Genomic DNA, 21786 nt, shown 5'->3' on the forward strand with positions numbered 1-21786 from the left:
TGGGAGCTTATCATATGCGAAAAGAACCATAATTGTGTATTTCCAAAAATGCAGTGTTTATTTTTTATTTTTTTATGTGATAAGTTATAAGCTAAATTTTTACTTTTTTTATTTTTTAATTTTTTTCACATTTTCAAAATACCTATATATTTTAACACATTTTTAACCAAAAAAAAAATTAAAAAAAAAAAACAAAATAAGTAATTACAGAACTTAGTAAACTTTTACGGAAACTTTTACGGACTCTTCATCAAGAAAAAAAAAAAACTTTTACGGACTTGAAAAAGTAGTCCTTGTCGGCCACTTTCTTTTTCTTTTGTTTTCACTTTGGCTTTTTCCTCGCGCTTTCCTCTGGACGGTAGAATGATTCTCGCTTTTTTCACTTTTATGATTTTAAAATGCTTAAATTGCTTTTCTGCTTTTATGACTTTCACTTTTGTCTGTTTTTTAAATTATTATTGTCACAGTACTCACACAGCTTTTTTTAGATTATTGCTTCGCATTTTTACATTTATTTATTAGGAAAAAGATGACAGCCCATGTGCTTCACTCACCATTTGAGTCTTTTGAGATGGTCTTCGTCACATATGTTGAAAAAAATGTCACCAGTTCACACTTTGGCTTTTTCCTCTTACAAAGTCACATGGCTAATGGCATCTTCTCTGCATTTTGGTTTGATCTGAATCATTGCTTCACATTTTTAAATAATGTAAGGAAAAAGATACAACCCACTTGCTTGATTTATATATTAAGGCTGGAATGGAAGTGGGAATTAGTGATTTAGGGTTAAGGGAAATTGAACTTACTTCGTGTGTAGCATAATTAATGGTGCTGCCCAGTCTATAGCTGTGGCTACAAAGAGGACTTGAGGGGGCAATTATCTAGAAAGACTCTCATTTTCATTCTAATTATACAGAACGACATTCCTACAACTGCAAAATTGATAGGAAATGGCAAAGATTGTCGAAAATCAAAAATTATAGTCACGAAGAATGAGATTAAAGTTGCAAAAGTGGAGAATAAGATTACGGAAAATTACACCTTAAATCATATATTTTTAGGGCGGTTTCAAACCAAATTCTATAATTGTGGTTTTAAATTAAACTCTACAATTTAATAGTTTCAAACTAACCCATGAAGTTTTGGATAATTACAAATTAAACCACATACTTTTGTTTTAATGTGGTGTTTGGTACGAAAAATTCACATTACTCTTAGCATCTAGATTTATAGAAATATGATTTCTTGTAATCTGGATGTCTAGGAATATAGTTATTCCTATGTTTGGTTTCATTGGAAATCTCTTAAGATTCCTAAGGATGTGAGATGATAATATTTGGTTTATTCCTAAGAATCTTAAATAAATTATTTATTTTTCTCATTCTATCCTTAGATTTGAATGTGAACTACCAAGTCTTTAAAAAAAAAAAAATCCTCTAAATAAATAATGAAAAACAAAATATAAACTATTAATAATTTGTTGAGCAACACACACACAACAGCAAAAGTGAATACCTAGCAATAATTGAAGGTCCCCTTCAAACATTTTTTTTTTTTCGCACGTGAAATCTAAATAGAACTTTGTTAAAGAATATATCAACATAGTTGTCTATCTTATTTATGTTATTTTGGCGAGAAAAGATAAAGACAAGGGAAAAGATATTGATGATTTGTTTTATATTTTATCTTAATTGCTTAAATGATAAGAAAAAAATGGTTAAAATTGTCAATTTATAAAAAATACAATTTCCTTTAAGTTTGGAAATCTAGATACCCACTTGTTTTAAAAGGAATCTACATTCCTACTGAGAGGAGTTTAAAAGGGGAATCTAGATTCTCCTAACATTTGATTTCCTGGCGTGATTTGCAACAAAATATGAGAATCTTTAAATATTCCCGAGAATCCTAAAATATTACCTCTTATCAAAAGCCACATAATAGTTTTCTTCTCATTTATCCCCAATAATAATAGACGAGTAACTTGGGCTTGCATGTTGTGTTGCTCTTGTACGTTGATCTTGTTTTAATTTGTTAGTCTTGGTATACAGAAACTATTGGAAGGATCATGAGTCTTAAAGACGGAGTTAGGTGGAGGCCCAAAGGGGCCTAAGCCCCTTGACCTTAAGAAAAAAAAAATAGTAGGCATATTTTTTATAATTTTATATTTGAACCCTTTTTTCAAAAAATTTGGCTTTCCTCTCCTACAATTTTACATTGTTTTTATTGTAAAATCATTTGTATCGATTGTTGTAAAATACTATAAGACTTCAAATTTGCTCAATCAACCCCAAAATTGAAAGTACACTCACATCAGTCTGTGCATTATTATGCAAAAATACATTTGGGCTATAGTAACTAATGATGCCAAAGATCATCAATTACGTTACTCGTCCAATTCTAGAGCTTTGGACGATCTTCTAGTATCTACAAGATAAAGAGAGTTGATTGAAGAAACCACTGGGTTGTGATCTAGTGGGTAAGCCTTCGATACTTAAGTTAGAATCCCTCTATGAATACTGTATTTGTATGTAGATAATATTTTGTAATACTTTTCTCAAACCTTAGCAAATGAGACGAATTCTCCCTTTTATAGGTAGCTTGGGTAGCCATTGTGCTCATAAATGTTTTCTTTTACATAATTGCGGGTAGTTATTACCCTAAGTGTAATGGTCATTGTCTTGATAGGAGTTTAAGGCCGATGAGTAATGGTTGTCATGTAATGTGTTGAATGTGTTTGAACAGTTACATCTTTTTCTTTGATGACCTACTAATGACGCAAGGTCGTCCATTAAGGTGGACGTCTTAGTGACTTTTCTGGACTCCTTATTAACTGTGTAAATTTACATAGCTACTATAGTATGTGAATGAATTTTAATAATTCTTTAGATTGAAGGCGGTGGTTTTTGGGCAAGGAAGGGAGAGATATGATTTGGGATAAGAAAAAAAAAAAAAAAAGATAAGGAAATGGTATTTTAATGAAATGTAGTTTAAAATAAATTATTTGATGTTGGGTGTTTTAAAAAGTATATAAAATATAAAAAGTAGATTCTTAAACTAAAATAGAAAGGAATTTTTATATGAGTTGATGTGAATGCTCTCATGTAGTAAGAAACAATGGTGTTTTGTGTCTTTGTCTTTGTTAGTAAATGATTGCATTGTAATGTATTACGAAACAATGATTTTGTGTCTTTGTCTATATTAATAGTTTGTTAATGGTTAATAGATGTTTATTGGGAATTTCATGCTTTTTTTTGTTGTTATGCTCTAACCCCCTAACTCAAAACCCTGGCTTCATCCCTCATGATGTCGCTCTTTTCATATTAAAACACTTGTATCGAGATATACAAAACTGAAGACCCCAACTCACCTGCAGAATCTAATGGGGGCAACTCAAAAGAAGAAAGTGGTTCCACAGCTGGTCTGATTAAAGAGAGACTATTGATGGATAACTTCCATTAACTTCTCTAACTCTAACACAGTTTTTATCAAGAAAAGCTAAGAAGATTTGGAAGAAGCACTAATGATAGTAGTGGTATCTAATTCTTGTTGCATGCCTTTAGATGCATCATGCAAGTGCAACTAGTGACAGCATAAGCTATTTTTGTATCACTGTTGGCGGTCCGGTCATCGATGACACCACTTCAACTATGGTCTCTAACAATTTGATCATCGAACTTCTGACACCAGCAGTTTCACTAGTTGAGCCACCAGTTTTGATGATTTATTTGAAAAATTTTACTTGTCATACCAAACACCTGAAAAAATTCTACTTAAAATTTTTTATATGTAAAATATTTTAGGTCAAAACAACTAGTGTGTAAGTTAAAATTCAATATCACAAAAATTCTTACAATCCGTTTGGATACAATTTATTTTACTGAAAATCGAAAATTAAAAACACTGTACTAAAATAATTTTTAAATATGTGAATAGTGCCGTGGGACCCATTTTTAATGAAAGTTTTGGTGAAAAAAAAGGTTTGTGGGTCTCGTGAACAATGCACGGGACCCACTGGAAAACAATTACAGCCATAGAAACGCTTCTCCAAAAAAAAAAAAAAAAAAAAGGTGAAATGCAGACAAAAAGGTTTAACGTAAAAGGTTTGTGGGTCTCGTGAACAATGCACGGGACCCACTGGAAAACAATTACAGCCATAGAAACGCTTCTCCAAAAAAAAAAAAAAAAAAAAGGTGAAATGCAGACAAAAAGGTTTAACGCATTGCTACTATAGCATGGGTCCCACCGTTTGGAAACGCCAAACGCAAACACGTAGAAAAATAATTTGTATCCAAACCCAACTTAAATGATCTTAGGCTCTTATATATTATTTTTATAAGGAGAAAAAGAAATGAAACCAAATCTGATCTTTAGAGATAAAATAAAATTATCAAAGATTATAATAATTTTGAACTATCAAAATTTAATCTGTAGTGAATAGAATTTGTTTGTATTTCAAGTTATACATTTTTTAGACCATAGATTTCTAATAGATCTAATACTCAAAATAACACTATTGACATGTCAGCATTGAATATTTAAAGCTTGCTAAATCAACTAATCTATTTAACGCTATAGTTTTTTTCTCTTTCTCTTATTAATTACAGCTCTCAAAAAGTTGAGGGGGAGGGTGGAGGACTAATTGTGGAAGAACCAAAGAAATGGAGTTCATGTCGTTGGGGCTGGGTAGAGGAAGGAGTTCATAGGAAATTATGTCTGTAAGAGCAGTTATTAGTTACCTAAGCGAAAAAAAAAGTGGCTTTTTAACAAAAAATTGGATGTAGATTTGAACCATCAGATTATTAAAAAAATATCTATGAAAAAAGGGATTTGATTGATTTGTTGGAAATACTCCAATAATCATACTGGCTTACTTCTATTTGATTGAGTACTCTATTGTTTATTTCTCTTTTTTGTAACTTCATGTGAATGATGTTAGTGTCACTAAGAGATTTTCTGTTTTACAGGGCTTGGCCTTGTTGGTAAGTTGTTCATAGAAGGTAAAACTTTTACCTTCAATTATGCTTTGATATTAAGTTCATTAGGAAGATGTCTCTTCTGTGCATCCATGGCAGAGAAATATCTCTCTCTCAATGTTATGAGTGTTGTAATTAATAATGATAGAGAAAAAAATAATTGACAGACCTCTTAATGGTGAAGGACAGGACAAACTTTGTTAGAAACTGGTTGGGAATAAGAGTTTTAAAGTGAGTAAATATTATCTCTCCCTTTCTTCTACTCCTGATACTCTATTCCCTTGGAAACCTGTATGGCGTTCAAAAATCCCTCCTAGGATTGCTTTCTTCTCATGGACTGCCACATTAGGTAAGATTTTGACTCTTGAGAACTTATAGTATAAGGGTGTTGCAGTTGTAGATTGGTGTTATATGTGTAAAAAGAGTGGCGAATCAGTGAATCATCTTCTTCTTCATACTATTATTCATTTTGTTTGTTCTTTCTGACTCATTCTTTGTGAATTCTCAGCAATTTTGTGCATTTATCTCTAGGTTGCCATGAAATTTTTGCCCCTGATCTCACTTAAATCTTTGAAGAAAAAGGATGGTATCATGGTAAGTCTGAGAAAAAACATTACAAGCTGTCATTATCTCTGATATTTCATAGTCCAAAGCCATTCAATTCAATATTTACATGGTGTAAGGCTTGCCAAGATATGGACATTAGTATTAACCAAAGTGACAAGAAAACAGAAAGTACACAATATAGTTGATAAACCCTTTATAGGGACTAATGGATACAAAGGCGTCGTAACTGATTGCAACAACGTTTGGCTAGGGCATTGGTAGATCAGTTCGCTTCTCTACAGACATTCAAGAGAATATGTTTCCTCTCAAACCAATTAATGAAGGATCTGTAGTCATCAGCCATATCTTGTAAAATTCTATTATTAGTGTTTTTTTATTTTTATTTTTTATTATTATTAACAATGTCACCAACAATTTATGCACCAAATTCAACTTCTAGATCAATGATCCCAGTTTGCTTCTCTAGATTTGAAATTAGGTATTAGTTTTACGATTTTAGAGCATTCGTATCAGTCTGTCTAAAATTTTCCTTCTATTTTAGCATAACAACCTATTATTTCTATTTTATGCAAACACATTGCAAAAATACCCACATCAGATTATCTATTATACATTATCTTTTATTTAAATATTCATTGTGGGGGTTAGGCCAGATGGGATTGGGCTTGAAGCAAGTCACAATCTATTTATATATGTGGGAATGGGAAAGGATAGCTCACAATGGGAGATCCAAAGAGAAAGGACCTCAAAACGGGATGGTAAAGTAGGAATAATGCCTGAAACACACATGCAAACTAAGAAATTGGATTCTCAAAGGTGATTTTGTTCCTCTGGCTCACACATGCAACAATAGGGAAGTGGGTTCTTCTCAATGATTTTTTCTGGCTCTCTCTAATTTTTTTGAACCCCATCTCCTAAGGGATCTTTCCCTATTTATATTAATGCAAATAGTGGGCTTTGTAATGATAGGGGCCCTACTTTATCAGGCATTATATCCCCTTTTTAGAATCATAGGAGGAATATGTGTCTTGCTCACTATTTAGATTGGTCACTTCAACAATTAATGTGTGGGCACCTCTTGTCCCCTTCTGATGTCGCCAATGCAATTACTCCTCGTGATTAGTGTTATACCTTGAGGAATGTGTTCGGATAGGGCGCATTCCTAGGTACTACAGTTCCTGGACCACATATCTCGGGCAAGTTCTCCTCAACAAGCCAACCTGGGTGAAATTATCCTCAACAAGCCAACTCAAGTGAAATACTCCTCGACAAGTGTAGTTGGGTCAAATGAAGTTCTTTGGTGTGATTTGTGGCTTGACAGGTTGGGCTTGAGTGGGCCTCCTTTCTTTATTGGGCCTTCTTTAATTTTCATTGGGCCTTTGGCTTGACGGGACAAGTTATTACGCCCTACAATCATTTTTCTCATTTTTTTTATTATTTCACAGCTACCCCGCCTGAACACACTCTCTCCATATGTTCTTTTGCAATTTGGGTTTGATGATTTATATCAATTGGCAAAGCATGTTGTTGGATTCAAGAGAAGATAGAGGAGGGAAAGAGTAGGGGAAGAGAGAAAATCGGATGAGAGTGGAGAGAGAATCAAGTGGCAAAGAAGAGAAAAAAAAAATCAAATAGAAAGTTACAGTAACCATGTACATTTACATGGTTACTGTAGCAATAATAGATATGCACAATTTTATAGATGACTAATGTGGGTAGATTTTGGAGCAATAATGTGTAAAATTGTGCATTTTTTTTCTATTTTACACCGACTGGTGCAAGTGCTCTCATTATCTCACAGACAAGAGATTGGAATTCAACAACCTTAGAAACAGAGAATTAATTAAGTCGGCATCAAGGGTTTTACTTAGCCAACTCTTCTGCGGTATTTCACATTAATGTGCTATTCTGCAAAAGTAGGAAAATATAATGTGCACAGGGAATGTACATGAGTTCATACAACGTAAGGTCTAATTCTACTATTGGAAGTGAAGATAATAAACAGCAGGAGACAAATTTGAGTTATACTGATCAAATCATGTTGATTTATGTGAATTACAAAGATTGGCGTTGGATATGCCATATTGTTGTTGCATCACTCACAATGTTACACCATGAAGAAGATTTTGGCATCTAAACTATCTGAACCTTACTGCCACTGCCAATGATTTATAGTTCAACCAGCACTCCCCCCATAATAATGTGGAGTGAAGCCATAGATTCAACACCCATTGAGTTCGTGTGTAACTTATGTTACTTATCAATAAATAAAAAATCCGAACCTATCTGCCAAGGACAACCCTGCCAATACAATAATAAACTATGGGATAGCTAAAAGGAGACGCATGAAAAAAAATAATGAATGCATAATGAGCCAAAGAAAGCATAAGCATACAACAAATGATCCTTCCATTTTTACTCTCTTTCAAATCTTCTCATTCCAATGATTCTCTCCAGGTCATCCGGTTGACAAGGAATTGCAAGGGCTCCCTCATGGGAAAACCCCAATTCTTCCTCCGCCTGTTTTAACAATTTCAAAAACTCTGGATTATTGAGATAACCCAGTTTGACAACAAACCTCTCTGGTTTCCAGCCTTCTGTTGCAACTACCACAAAATAGCCTTGCTTCACCCCTTTAAACAGTGAGAGGCTTTTTTGTAGCTTTCCCCCAGTGGAACAAAGTATTCCATTGCTGCCTTTTCTTACTCTCCTATAATCTCCAGTTTTAGCCATGTTTAGGTGGACTTCAAAACGAGAAGTTAGTTCGAGCACTTCCCCATGCATTATGGTTATTATATAATGCATCTGGTATCTAGCATGAAGGGCATATGAGATCAAAATTCGGAAGAAAAGAGATCAAATGTAGGGCCATTGCATGTGGTACTTCATCAATGTGTCAATTTCATTGTACCACCTTTTTTGGGACTAAATTAGCTGTTATCTTGGATATGACAATTTTCATTACCTGCAATAATAGGGTCGGGAAGAAACACTTGTGACTGATGAGAGGACAAAAGTAAATATGACACAAAAGGCTATGCCCCTTTCTCCACCCATTTCTTATCCCCCACCAGAAAAAAATTGAGTTTCAGCTATGTAATAACATGGGTTGCACAGTATAATTGCTTGAATAATAGATAAGTTAACCTTCATTTAGGTTTAACAAAAGAAACTCGGTCAGTTCTCTGCCATTGAAACTTGAAACTTGAAAGATTTATTAACAAAAACACAGCGGCATGGAGGGCGTTAGAAGAAACAAGTCAGTCACATAAAAATCCCAACTCTTACATTAGTGCAGAAAGTCCCATCTCAAGTACATAGGACTAGAGCTCATGAGTTGGAAAGGGAAAAGCGACTCTGGTTGGGCCCGTGGATGGGGACACTTCATCCTATCATTGAAGCCTTCAGGATTCACTTACATAATATATGATGCACTCTGAAATTTTACCCAAAAAGAGAGAAAATGCACTTTGCAATTACTTTATGCAGTTTACAGCAAAAGTTAATAATTGGCAAGAACCTGCTTCTCAAAAATTATGTGCTCTTTAACAACATATTTGAGATGCGTAGGTAAGAACAGAAACAATGAAAGTACGATGCAGGTACCAGGGCTAAACCATATTAATGACTAAATTATCAAACCTACATACCACCTTATAAACTTCAGTTTTGAAATTTGATTAAACTTACATTGAGTGGAAGGAAGGGGTGGAAGGGTGCAGTGCAGAAAAGAATATGGAGAGAGACTATTTTATGGCAATATTTGGCAGTCAACAAATCTAAAGGTGAATACAGTGCCCCAGTATTTAAAATTGGTTATCATTCATTATTTGGTGGAATGAAATTTTAAATGACATGGCACCTGCACACTCCTAAATTTTGAAAACTAAATCTAAACCATGAAATTGACCCTCTCCATATCCTGATCCGTGTGCTTCACAAACTACGTTCACTCATAACACTTGAGAAACAAGAAACTAGAAAAGAAGAGGAAACTCTAAATAATTCAAATACTTTACCTCCAAAAACTACCACACAGTATGGAACCAAGGACATCTATCAACTCCACCTCCCTCTTTCTGGTTTTCAAGAATCCTTTAAAGTTCATTAGGAGAAAAGGGCAAGGACTTCCATTTGTTCAAATCCAAACTCCTACTCAGCTTTGTCTACCAACGTAATAAACCCTGGGTGAGCTAAATAATCCAATTTAATGATGAAACTCTCAAGTTTACCATCATCGATGGTGTGAACCACGAAATCTCCCTGCTTCACATCCTCTGACAGTTCCTCTCTATATGTTTCAGTATGTCTAAATCATATCTATCATCATCAGGAGCTGCAGCCATTGAAGCACTGATGTATTTTCTTGGTTTTGTTCAGAAACTTCAGATTCTCATTAGCATCTTCCATATAAGACTCAACATCACCTCTCATTCTAGCCAGGTCTACCAAGTAGAACTTACATGAGCCTATTGAGAGCCTAGAAAGTTTTGCTTGCATAGATTTCCCTAGGTGATGAGATTTATGTATCAATAGTATAGGCCTAAGTGAAGAAAAGACATGGCCATTCTGAAAGGAATAAATCATGTCTTGTGCAACACCTTGAATTCATAGTAAGCTCCCATCTTTCACTTTCAGTACAGTTTTCCTATTCTGGTATGGTGGTTACCACAAAAGTTGCAATCAGCAAGGCTTACACAACAGCTACCCCTTCCTATACATGGCCCATGGTATACCGGTAAAGCAACTAGAAAGGAGTAGCAAACATCTGCTTTACCAGAGCAATGAAGAGGATGTTCCCACACTGTGCTATGGAATGCCAATATTGCACACTACAAGGACAGCAAAACCAGGTAAGCTGATGAAAGGGAGCCTCCAACTTTGATTATATTCTAAACATTTAAAGATATATTAAAGTAACAATAAGTGAACCACATTTCCAGCATCTCAACTTTTTCACATTTTATCACAGGGTTCTAAGTTTAGTTGTCACCACACTCACCCAAGTATGAAATCCTCCACCAAAAATTCAAAAACCACTCTTCATTAGTCATTACTAACTTTAAGCAAATTCAATAAATTAAATAAACTTGTTTTCCAGTTACTTATCTACAAACACAATCTGTGCATTCCAACAATAAACCAACTTTAATTTTGGCAATATCTTTGGTGATTGACCAATTCAGCTTGAAGATATGATCTAAATCCTCTCTCCCTCAGTCGTTCTCTCCCTATTCCCTCTTTTTTCAGTGGCCATATTATATCTTGCCACAGTTGCACATAAGAAAATGAAATCTGAGAACAGGTACACCTCAAAGCAATTTTTAAGGTTGAAAATTAGAAGACCTAGGCCTTGCAAAAGAAAACCATGCAAGGTAAGATCATATACTCTCTTAATCGACACTCTGTAGGAGATGTGACTGACCCCTCATCACAGAAAATTTCTCCAAGCTACCAACCATTTAACAATAGAATTCCTACCCTATAAAAAATGATTTATAATAACTTGGAAAACTGGGGAAAAAATCAATATTTTTTAAAGGATGCATGCCTTTGTCCACTTAAGCTTGTTGAACATGCTACTGGAAAGGAGAGAAGGAAGGTGGGGGGATCCAAGTTTCCCTACTATACTAGTAAGTGGTTATGTTTATGTTTATCCCAGAAAATAGGGTTTACTTACTTTGTTGAAGAGAGTAGAGAAAAAGAATGACTACTTAGGCCCTGTTTGGATATCTCATCATCCATATCTCATAACCCACATCCCAAAACTCATAACTCAAACTCTTAACCCATAATTCGTATCTCAAATCTCTCTTTAACTCAAATACCTCTTCAATTTCTGTTTGGTTACAAAACTGAATTACATCTCTCAAGTTTTAACTCTACTTTTTGGTAAAATGGTGGACCCACCCACTAACACTACACATAATAGAAAACACCCATACCAGCGTTCCCTCTCCTTCATCCTTCATTTTTTTTTGCTACTCCTCTCCACTTTCATCTTCTCCCATCTGAAAACCCTGAAAAGGATCAAAACAACCAAGCCAGAACACTCTTCCTCCTACTTCAGGCATGGGTTCCCTTCTTTCATTTTCTTTCCCTTACGACAAGGTACTCATTGAAAATTTTATACAAGAAATACAAGCAAACAAATATTGCTTGAAACTGTCATGGATGATGGATCTGTTTACTCTGGCTTGTAATAAAGAAGTAGAAAACTGTAACCTGTTCTTAACGAGAGGCCTTAGTCTCTCATTTGTGGCCCAAAACTTGGTGGCAATCTAGTCATGGGTGTACTTGCATGGACAATACCTTTAACAAAAAAGCCGGTAGACATAAAAAAGAAGACAATAACTGCATTGGCGATAAATTATCTTAAAATGTGAAAGCTGTCAAATCACAAACCTTTTTTTTGGGGGGAGGGGGTGTTAATTTTGATAACAGGCAGCACGTTCTTGAGCATTAATCAAACTATGATTTAGGAAGCCCTTAAATAACTGGACAATGACAATACTTCTTAATGTCAAATAAATTTTCTTTTTGATAGATAAGTAAGTAATATTATTAATAGAAAAGAATAAAAAATACACAGAGTTCACAATAGTGAACAAAGAACAACATAGAAACAAATAGAAATAAAAGAATCAAAATCCTATTCTAAGAGATGAAAGAAAATCAATAATAGTAGAACAATCCGAAAGACCCCAACACTGAGACCAATTTAAGAGAGTTCGCTGGCACAAATCTATCAACTGGGCCATTGATTTCTCAATATCCTCAAATGAAAGCCGATTACGTTCAGTCCAACTAGTCCACATCAAACAGCTTGATACCAAATTCCAAATATCGGAATTATAGTTCCCAAGCCAATGATGCCAACAACAAAGTAAGTCTGCAACCGAACTTGGCATGACCCAATCAATCCCAAACAGCTAAAGCATATGCATCCACATAGAATGAGCTAATAGACAAAAAAATAAGAAGGTGATCCACAAATTTGTCATTACAACAACACATACAACAACGATTTGCCAAGGAGCAACCACATAACATAAGATTATCCAAAGTGAGAATCTGGCCATGGGCTGCTGTTCACATAAAAAATGCCACCCTTTTAGGAACCTTTACTTTCCAAATGCCCTTCCAAGGGAAATTAGAAGGAGTAACATCTCGAATCTTATGATAAAAAGACCCGAGTGTCAAACTTTCCACTTCCATTGAGGCTCCAACAAAAACCGTCACTTCCACCACCCCTAGGAACTTGAGATTGGATCAAGTGAAGAAAAGAGAAAGAAGTTGCTAACTCCCAATCATTGAATTTCCTATAAAATCTTAAGTTCCACACTCTGTCATTTCCACCCACTTAAGGACTCAAAACATCAGAAATAGAAGCTTCCTTATTGGTTGAACACAAAAATAACTAAGGATAAAGAGTTTTTAAAGTGCTCCACCCCCCTTTCCCCTCCCCATATTTCATGGTAATAACCCTCCGCCAAAGATGAGTAGTTTCATGGCCATATCTCCAAAACCATTTCCCTAACAAAGCCTAATTTAAAGGCACCAATTTCCGAATTCCCAAACCACCCTGCTTAAGCGCGAAACGGACCTTCTCCCAAGCCACTAAGGGGCATTTGAATCACTCCTCGGAGGAACCCCGCAAAAAATTCCTCTAAATACATTCTAATCTAATAGCCATGGCTTTAGGAACAGTAAATAGAGAAAGATAATAAGTTGGAAGACTTGAAAGGATACTTTTCAACAAAGTGAGCCTACCACCCTTTGATAAATAAAGACGCTTCCAGCCCGAAAGCTTCTTCTCCATCCTCTCCAAAATAGGGTTCTAGATAGAGGCTGTCTTATACGAAGTACCCAAAGGCATTTCCAAATATGTCATAGGTAAATTGCCCACCCTGCATTGAAGAATGTCAGCCAAAGTTTGATAGTTACTCACCTCCCCAACAGGGACAATCTCACCTTCAAACTAGTAAAGGCTTGAAAACAAGTTAAAGCCAACCTAATTGAAAGCAACTGCTCCCTAGAAGCATCACAGAAGAGAATGGTATCATTAGCAAAAAGCAGGTGTGAAATACGAATAACAGTATTATTAACAGGTCCCACATGAAAACCCTGAAAAAGACCACCTTCCTCAATTTTCTTTAGAATCCCACTAAGAACCTCCATGATCAAAAGAAAAAGAAGAGGAGACAATGGATCACCTTGTCTTAAACCTCAAGAACTTCCAAACAAACTAGCAAGAGATCCATTAACCAAAACTGAAAAACGAACAGTAGAGACACAAGCCTTTAATCATCTCCTCCATCGAACCCCAAAACCCATCCTCTCCAAAAGATAGAATAAAGCATCCCAATTCACATAATCATAAGATTTTTCAATGTCTAACTTACAAACCACTCCTGGAATACAATGCTTTAATCTGTTATCAAGGCATTCGTTAGCATTGAATCCAAAATCTGTTTTCCACCAATAAAAGAATTTTGTGATTCAGAGATGAGTTTGTCCAACACCCTCCTCAATCTGTTAGCCAACACCTTAGATAATAACTTTTAAACACTGCCCACTAAACTAATAGGGCAAAAATCTTTAATAATCAAAGCATTATTTTTCTTATGAATTAAAGATAGAAAAGAAGCATTCAAAGACCGTTCAAACTCTAAACTCCTATGAAAGTGATCAAAAAAAGCCATAACATCATTTTCCACAACACTCCAGCATTTATGAAAAAAAGCCATAGGGAAGTCATCAAGACCAAGAACTTTATCACCCTCCATCTCTTGGAGGACCTCTATCACCTCCTCCTTAGAAAATTCCCTCTCAAGAGAAAGTCGCTCATCTTCTTCAATGCTGGCAAACTCCAAACCATCCATAGTAGGGTGCCATGTATCAAACTCCGTGTACAAACCTTGATAAAATTGAACCACCTGAGAACGCACATTTTCCTCATCCTCATAAAGGACACCATCCACCTCTATACCTCTAATGTGATTAGTTCTTCTACGGGAGTTCACTACTTGGTGAAAGAAACGAGTATTATTGTCAGCCTCCTTCACAAACAAAACCCTAGACTTGTCTCCAAGAAATCTCCTCTAAAGAAGCTAAATGAGCAATATCACCTTTAATTTGAGTACGACAAGTTTGTTCCTCATGCGAAAGACCCAACAAATCCTCTCTAGCATCCAAACCCAAAAGCTCAGACAAAAGGCTTTTCTTACTAAACGCCAAATCACCAAATTCCTCCTTATTCCACTTCTTCAAATCATCCTTAAGAGCTTTTAATTTTCGAGCTAGAATAAAGCTAGGAGAACCCAAAAAACAATACCCATTCCACCATTACCGAACTCTCTCCACAATACCCTCATCTTTCAACCACATATTCTCAAACTTAAAGGCACTACGACCTTTATAGACTCCACCAGCTTCCACCAAGAGTGGACAGTGATCCAAAACTACTCAGGGAAGTACCCTTTGAGACACATTCCCAAAATGATCCACCCAATCCACCGATGCCCATGTCACCCAAATAAATATCATATAGAATTAAAACAATTACTAAAAAATGCGTTACATAAACTTATATATACAAACTGAGAGAATCGAATAAAGTAGACCTCTTTTTTTATAAGCACTGAGAGGACCCTGTACAACTATATAATTATCGCACCGATGAATCACAATATCCAACCAAACCTGACTGTATGAATAATCTGGGATTATATTATACATTTGCACCAAGATTTTAAGACATCTCATAACAAGACATTTCAGATTGGCAGTTGACTTAGAAAGTATATTTTATGATTAAGACTTGTGGTTTCCTATAGCAGGATCAGAAGGCAACTCATCACAACTGGGATCTCAGCATGATGATTTTGCACTAAGCCACTGTAGAAAAAAGGCAAAGGAAAAATCCCCCATTTATTTTCATCATATTATTCAGGCCCCACAAGTTCCTAGAGTGTTATCTATTAACATATGCTTCATCAAGAATGAAGCAACTATTGAGAAGGATACAAGCTATTCAAATATGTTTAATAAGCAGCCATGTTCTGTGAATCTGAGTTCAATGTCAATGGATTTAAATGATAGATGTATTGTAAGGGTAGCAGTCTTATACAAGCACATCTTTAGTTCAAACAAAGTACTCATCAACCAAACACATCTGAACAGAAACCAAATATTCACAAGCTGACGTATAATAAATATAAGTATAATACTTCAGAAGCATGTCATTGAACAAGATGACCACTGATTCACAACTAAATCAAATATGTTTCCTTTATAGTTTTGCTGCATAATTTATGTAGAGGAAAAGAGTATACATACTAGCACAGTAAATGGTACTATGTTTTTAAATGGATTGATCAGGCAGTTGGTTTTCGCTTGAATCCAGAACCAGGATCATCACTGCTAGGAAATACCTCAAGCCCAGTAACCATTGCATCTGGTGGACCTCGGCGACACCTTTGCTCCATCTCCTGGACCACATCAGGGTTCCCAGAGAATAGAGCTTCCACAGAGCCATCCCTCCTGTTCCGCACCCAACCTTTCAGCCCCAATTGGGTCGCATTCTCCACTGTCCAGTTTCTATAAAACACCCCCTGTACCCGCCCCTTTATCACAACCCTCACCTGCACATTCAAAACCCAAAACCCATTACTCAAGTCAAGAGACTCAAGAGTCAAGACCCCTATTTGCACAGATAAAACTTATCACCAGGCTGCAGCTGATAAATAAAGAGAGAACTACAACGCATGCATGACTGAATCAAAAGCTATCATTCATACAAATACAATTCCTTAGGTGTTGTACCTTAAGCTCCAATTAAATTAAACCATGCAGTTCCATATATCAATGAACCACCTGATTGAATATAATTGTCCTTTAAAGACTATTTCCTGCATTGGTCAATACAACCATATACCATAGTTGAATTCAATTTGAGAACCTATGGAACTGCACCTAAGTTTTGGCTATCATCAATAAAATATACAGCAACCCATCACTCCCATAGTCCCATATGACTAAAAAATCCAGAGGACAGCCAATAATCATACATTATTAGTCCATTTAGAGAGACCCATTACACACATCAGTGACATCACAGATAGACCAAGAGAAACAGCTAAAATTAGCACAAATGATTAACAAATTCAGGTTTTCACAGTGACCCATTACTCAAATAGGACTGACAAACCTAAAACAGCCCAGGAAAACCCCAGTATAACACTTTACTGAATGAACATACAATCACCCATCACTCATATTTGGTTGACAATCTAGAGAGATAGCCAATTATCACAAAAATTTACGCAAAGCTAGAGAGACCCATTACTCACAGATGAATTATAAAGCTATATAGATAGAGAAATGGGATACCGTTTTGTTTGAGGGCTGTGTGGAGTCTGACGCGGTGGCCTGAGAAGTGGTCATAAGGGTCAGAGAATGTCGAAAAGGAGGTGAACAAAGTCGGCGCAGAAGACGAAGAGGATGACGAGGAAGAAGAAAACGATGGCAAAGCGAAAGAGGAAGATGAGCAGGATTAAGGTGAGGATGATGGAAATAGGTGAGTCTAGGAGAACTATGAGCATTGTTGTTGTTGTTGTTGTTGTTTGTGTTGGTCCATCTATGTGCTGGGTTGCGAGATATGAGGAATTTGGCTATTGTTGTTGTTGTTGTTGTTCTGTGCTGGCTAAACAGTGGCCTTAGTGGTTGTGGAATTGTTGACGCCATTCGATTGGGCTGACTTTTACTTCTGATGCTGTAACATCATAGTGTTCATTTTTCGTGAGGTTTCTGGAAAGTGAAGACTATTGCTGCCCACTTATTAGCTCCTTTTTAGCAAGTGTGGTGTCCAATTTTACGATGGACGGTGCTCTTGCTCAATCGTTAATATATAGAAAAATTTTGACACCAATTTTAGTGAAAAGTAATTACAAAGTTACTGTAATGTTGGTAAATATACAACTATTTTGTAACTTGATATAACGTAAGATTTAGGTTTTTATTAAAAAATAATTATAAAACTCAACTTATATTATTAGTTAGGCAACGTTTCAAACATATTTAGTTTCTAATAATTTGAGTTCTCTGCATTTAATTTTGTCAAGTGAATTTGCACTTAAAAATTAAGTGTCTTACACTCAATTTCGATACTCACTTGAAAATCGAGTATCTCACACTCGATTTTCTCATAACAAAATCGAGTCTTCTGAATTTAATTTGTTAGAAATGAAATTTGTTTCAAACCTTACTTGACTAATAATATAGTTTGAGTTTTATAATTATTTTTTAATAAAATCTTAAGATTTATTTTCCAAAACGTAATATTTATATTATTTTTTATCTCTCTATCTTTGCAAATGTATTATTCTATTATTTTGAGTTTTTTATTTTTAAAACATGCATTAATTTGATTGAAATTATTCTATTTTTTTTAATAAAAGATAGAAATACTTTTTCTTTTTATTCAAGTAATCTATATTATTTAAACTTTTTTATAGTTTGTTATGGTTTTTTTTTTTTTACAACTAAAATTTTTAAGTTCCACATTTAATTATTTGAATTTTTCATTCTTTTAATAAAATTATGATTACCAAACCTCATATTTGGTTGACAATCTAGAGAGATAGCCAATTATCACAAAAATTTATGCAAAGCTTGAGAGACCCATTACTCACAAATGAATTATAAAGCTATATAGATAGAGAAATGGGATACCGTTTTGTTTGAGGGCTGTGTGGAGTCTGACGCGGTGGCCTGAGAAGTGGTCATAAGGGTCAGAGAATGTCGAAAAGGAGGTGAACAAAGCCGGCGTAGAAGACGAAGAGGATGACGAGGAAGAAGAAAACGATGGCGAAGCGAATGAGGAAGATGAACAGGATTAAGTTGAGGATGAGGATGAGGATGATGGAAATAGGTGAGTCTAGGAGAACTGAGAGCATTGTTGTTGCTGTTGTTGTTGTTGTTGTTGTTGTTTGTGTTGGTCCATCTATGTGCTGGGTTGCGAGATATGAGGAATTTGGCTGTTGTTGTTGTTCTGTGCTGGCTTAACAGTGGCCTTAGTGGTTGTGGAATTGTTGTCGCCATTCGATTGGGCCGATTTTTACTTCCGATGCTGTATAACATCATAGTGTTCATTTTTCTTGAGGTTTCTGGAAAGTGCAGACTAATGCTGCCACCTAGTACCTTTTTAGCAGTGTGGTGTCCGATTTTACTATTTGACGCCAATTTTATTGAAAACTAGTTTGTGAATATATAACTATTTTGTAACCTGTATAATATAAGATTTATTTCTACAAATGTATCATTTTATTGATTATAAAAAAAAAATCATTCTATTATTTTGAGTTTTTTTTTTTTTTTTTGAAAAACTTAAGTGCATTAATTTGATTGATATTATTCCATTTTTTTGTGATAAAAGATAGAAATGCTTATAAAAAAAAAATCATTCTATTATTTTGAGTTTTTTTTTTTTTTTTTGAAAAACTTAAGTGCATTAATTTGATTGATATTATTCCATTTTTTTGTGATAAAAGATAGAAATGCTATTCTTGTTTTCAAGTGATCTATATTATTCAAACTTTTTTTATAGTTTGTTATGGTTTTTTTTTTTACAACTAAAATTTTTAAGTTCCATAATTAATTATTTGAATTTTTCATTCTCTTAAGAAGATTATCATGATTACCAAACCTCATCACAAATTTACAATTGATATTACTCAAATAATTTATACACGTTCAAATACATAATCATGTAAATTGTATTTTCATATAAACTCAAATTCCTACTTTCTAAAATATCTAAAAATTAACTCAAATCAAAACTATGAAAATGATAGAGAGTACATGTGATAAATAACTCAAAAAACACACCACCAAAGTGTATCATCCAAAAGTAGAGACACAAAAACAAAAACAAAAAAACAAAAAACAAAAAAAAAAAATCATCAATTCAAAGTAGAGTTGCAAGAAAGAATTAATAAGAGAGAGAGAGAGAGAAAAAATAATCACCTTTTGTTTTGAAGAGAATATGAGACAAATAACAAAATTATATAAAAGAAGACGAGTAAAAGAATATTCAAAAGAAAATGTATGGTAGTAAATACCAAATTATTCAAGTCATGCTATGTATTAGAATAACATTGAATCATTCTGTAATTTCATAGGATAACATGTAACAAACAACAAAAATTAAATAAAAAAGATAAAAAATTAAAATAAAACCAAATCATGTTAATCTAAAGTGGAGTTAAACATAAAAATTCATCAATCTAAATTAGAGATATAATAAAGAATTAAAAATCCATCAAGAGAAAGAATATATATATATATATAGAGAGAGAGAGAGAGAGGGAGAGAGAGAGAGAGAGAGAGCGAGAGAGAGAGAGAGAGTATTCACCTTTTGTGTGAGAAAAATATGGATTAAATGGAAGAGAAAATAACAAATTTTTATAGTAAAAAAATAGGGAGGAGAAGAGTCAAAATAAAAGGATGATGAAGGGATGGAGAAATTGTAAGGTTAAAGTATAGAGTAGTGAGAAGATAAAAAAAGTAAAAGTGAGTAAATGTTGGAGAATGTGTAATTGTAAAGTGGGAAATTAATAAGAAGAAAAATAATTAAAAATGAGAGAGAAAATAATAAAAATAGATTGATGATGTAGCGTCGATGTGGCTTAACAGGAACGCAACAGCATTAAATGCTATGCTTCAACTTTTAGATATATAAAAATATAAAAAATTGTCAAAAATATTATTAATTACTTTATCATTTTTCCATAAAATGTTTTTAAAAATAGTTCATAAACTAATGTCCGTAGTGTTTTCGTTAACATTTCCCTTTTATGTTTCATTTCCATTCTATCTCATTTCCTTTATGATTAACTTACCCATTCCATTCAATTCTTTTATGAACTCACAAAATCTAAATGTAACTGCCAGATTTTTCTTCCTCTTTTTTGGATTTCAATTTGTTCAACCAGTAAAAACTATTATTGTTGAATAAATAAATAAAATTACCAAAAAAAAAATTAGTTTATTTGTTTTTATACAATTTTAGTAAGGTAAAAGATTATGACTTGCCAAGATTGCTTGGATGATAGTGTAAAATGGTCTACGTCTATCAAATCTCGGATTACACGTCAATCATCAACTACAATCTGATGGATGATGGTTTGAAGAATTCACATTGGTAACAATGATGTCGAAGCAAAGTGGTAGATTACATGGCAGCTATGCAGGTGTAACGCACTCAAATTATAAATAATAAAACTCTAATCAATCTAAATAATTGATAAAAATATTAAATAAAACTAACCAGTAATTCAAAATCTTATCACAAATGTCAGAGTTTTAATCTACTAAAGATAAAATCTTCAAAATAATTATCTAGTACATTATTTAATGCCATAAAAATAATAATAAAATCATCAGTTCCACAAAATAGTTCGTAACTGCTGTCTTTAAAAAATCTCTACTCTAATAATTTCTCTAATGTATCTGTAAAGAAAAATAAATGAGAGGTGAGATAACTCAATAAGTAGAATTCACTAACATTGGAGCGTGAGAATAAACCTTTCAAATAAATAATTTTTACAACAAATTCATAACTTGTAACTCATCAATATTTTATCATCAAATATTTCATATAAAAAAATATCTTTATATTGTGAGCCATCATAATATATATATATATATATATCAATACCATCACATAAACAATTTCCTAGGCTTTTCTCACGGTCAACGTTTACGCCCCATTGACAGGGTTGTGTTGTTCCCTTTTAGGACTAGAACCTCCATTTCATCAATTTTCTTAAGGATGGCTCCTGTAACACCCCACCCTAACTGCATATTTAATTTTATGGGTTTATATGCATATTATTATCTTAATTACTTTTAAGTGCATGAAGCTTTGATTTTTTTAAAGATTATAAATAATTGAAATGGCTAGTTGTATTATAAATATATACTTAGTATGATGCATAAATGGTATTTTGATTAGGCATATGATGCATGAGATGTGATTGTGGAAATTTCACCCCCATGCAACCAATGAGGATTCAACACAAGTAATGCTAAAGGTTCATGCATATTGACAAATCAAAAGGCCAAGACTTGGCCGGCCATGCAATCACCAAGAGCCACTTCAATTCTCCCTTGAATTTTCTCAAGACACTAGAACATCCAAGAAGCAATTCCCCCCCCCCCCCCCCCCCCCCCCCCCCCCCCC

General features: G+C 34.2%; 1 protein-coding gene across 7 annotated transcripts; it reads right to left on the reverse strand.

Annotated features, from left to right (window-relative positions):
• Positions 1–7547: 7547 nt before the first annotated feature.
• LOC111990264 (uncharacterized) lies at positions 7548–18698 on the reverse strand. 7 transcript variants are annotated; one of them, XR_010626603.1, is made up of 4 exons: positions 16935–17425; positions 15882–16186; positions 8829–8976; positions 7889–8505 (listed from the first exon to the last, which is right to left on the reverse strand). XR_010626603.1 is itself a non-coding variant. In XM_065767441.1 (3 exons), the coding sequence occupies exons 1-2, from the start codon at positions 17286–17288 to the stop codon at positions 15920–15922; spliced, it is 621 nt and encodes a 206-aa protein (XP_065623513.1). In that variant the 5' UTR covers positions 17289–17425; the 3' UTR covers positions 7548–7841; positions 15882–15919. The 7 variants fall into 7 exon arrangements, 5 of the variants coding, with proteins under 5 accessions (XP_065623513.1, XP_065623512.1, XP_065623511.1 ...); XR_010626604.1 differs by lacking the exon at positions 8829–8976 and adding an exon at positions 9560–10372; XM_065767441.1 differs by lacking the exons at positions 7889–8505; positions 8829–8976 and adding an exon at positions 7548–7841.
• Between the last annotated feature and the right edge of the window lie 3088 nt (positions 18699–21786).

This window comes from Quercus suber, unplaced genomic scaffold (genome assembly GCF_002906115.3).
Source record: "Quercus suber isolate HL8 unplaced genomic scaffold, Cork oak 2.0 scaffold_806, whole genome shotgun sequence".
Classification (NCBI taxonomy): Eukaryota; Viridiplantae; Streptophyta; class Magnoliopsida; order Fagales; family Fagaceae; genus Quercus; species Quercus suber.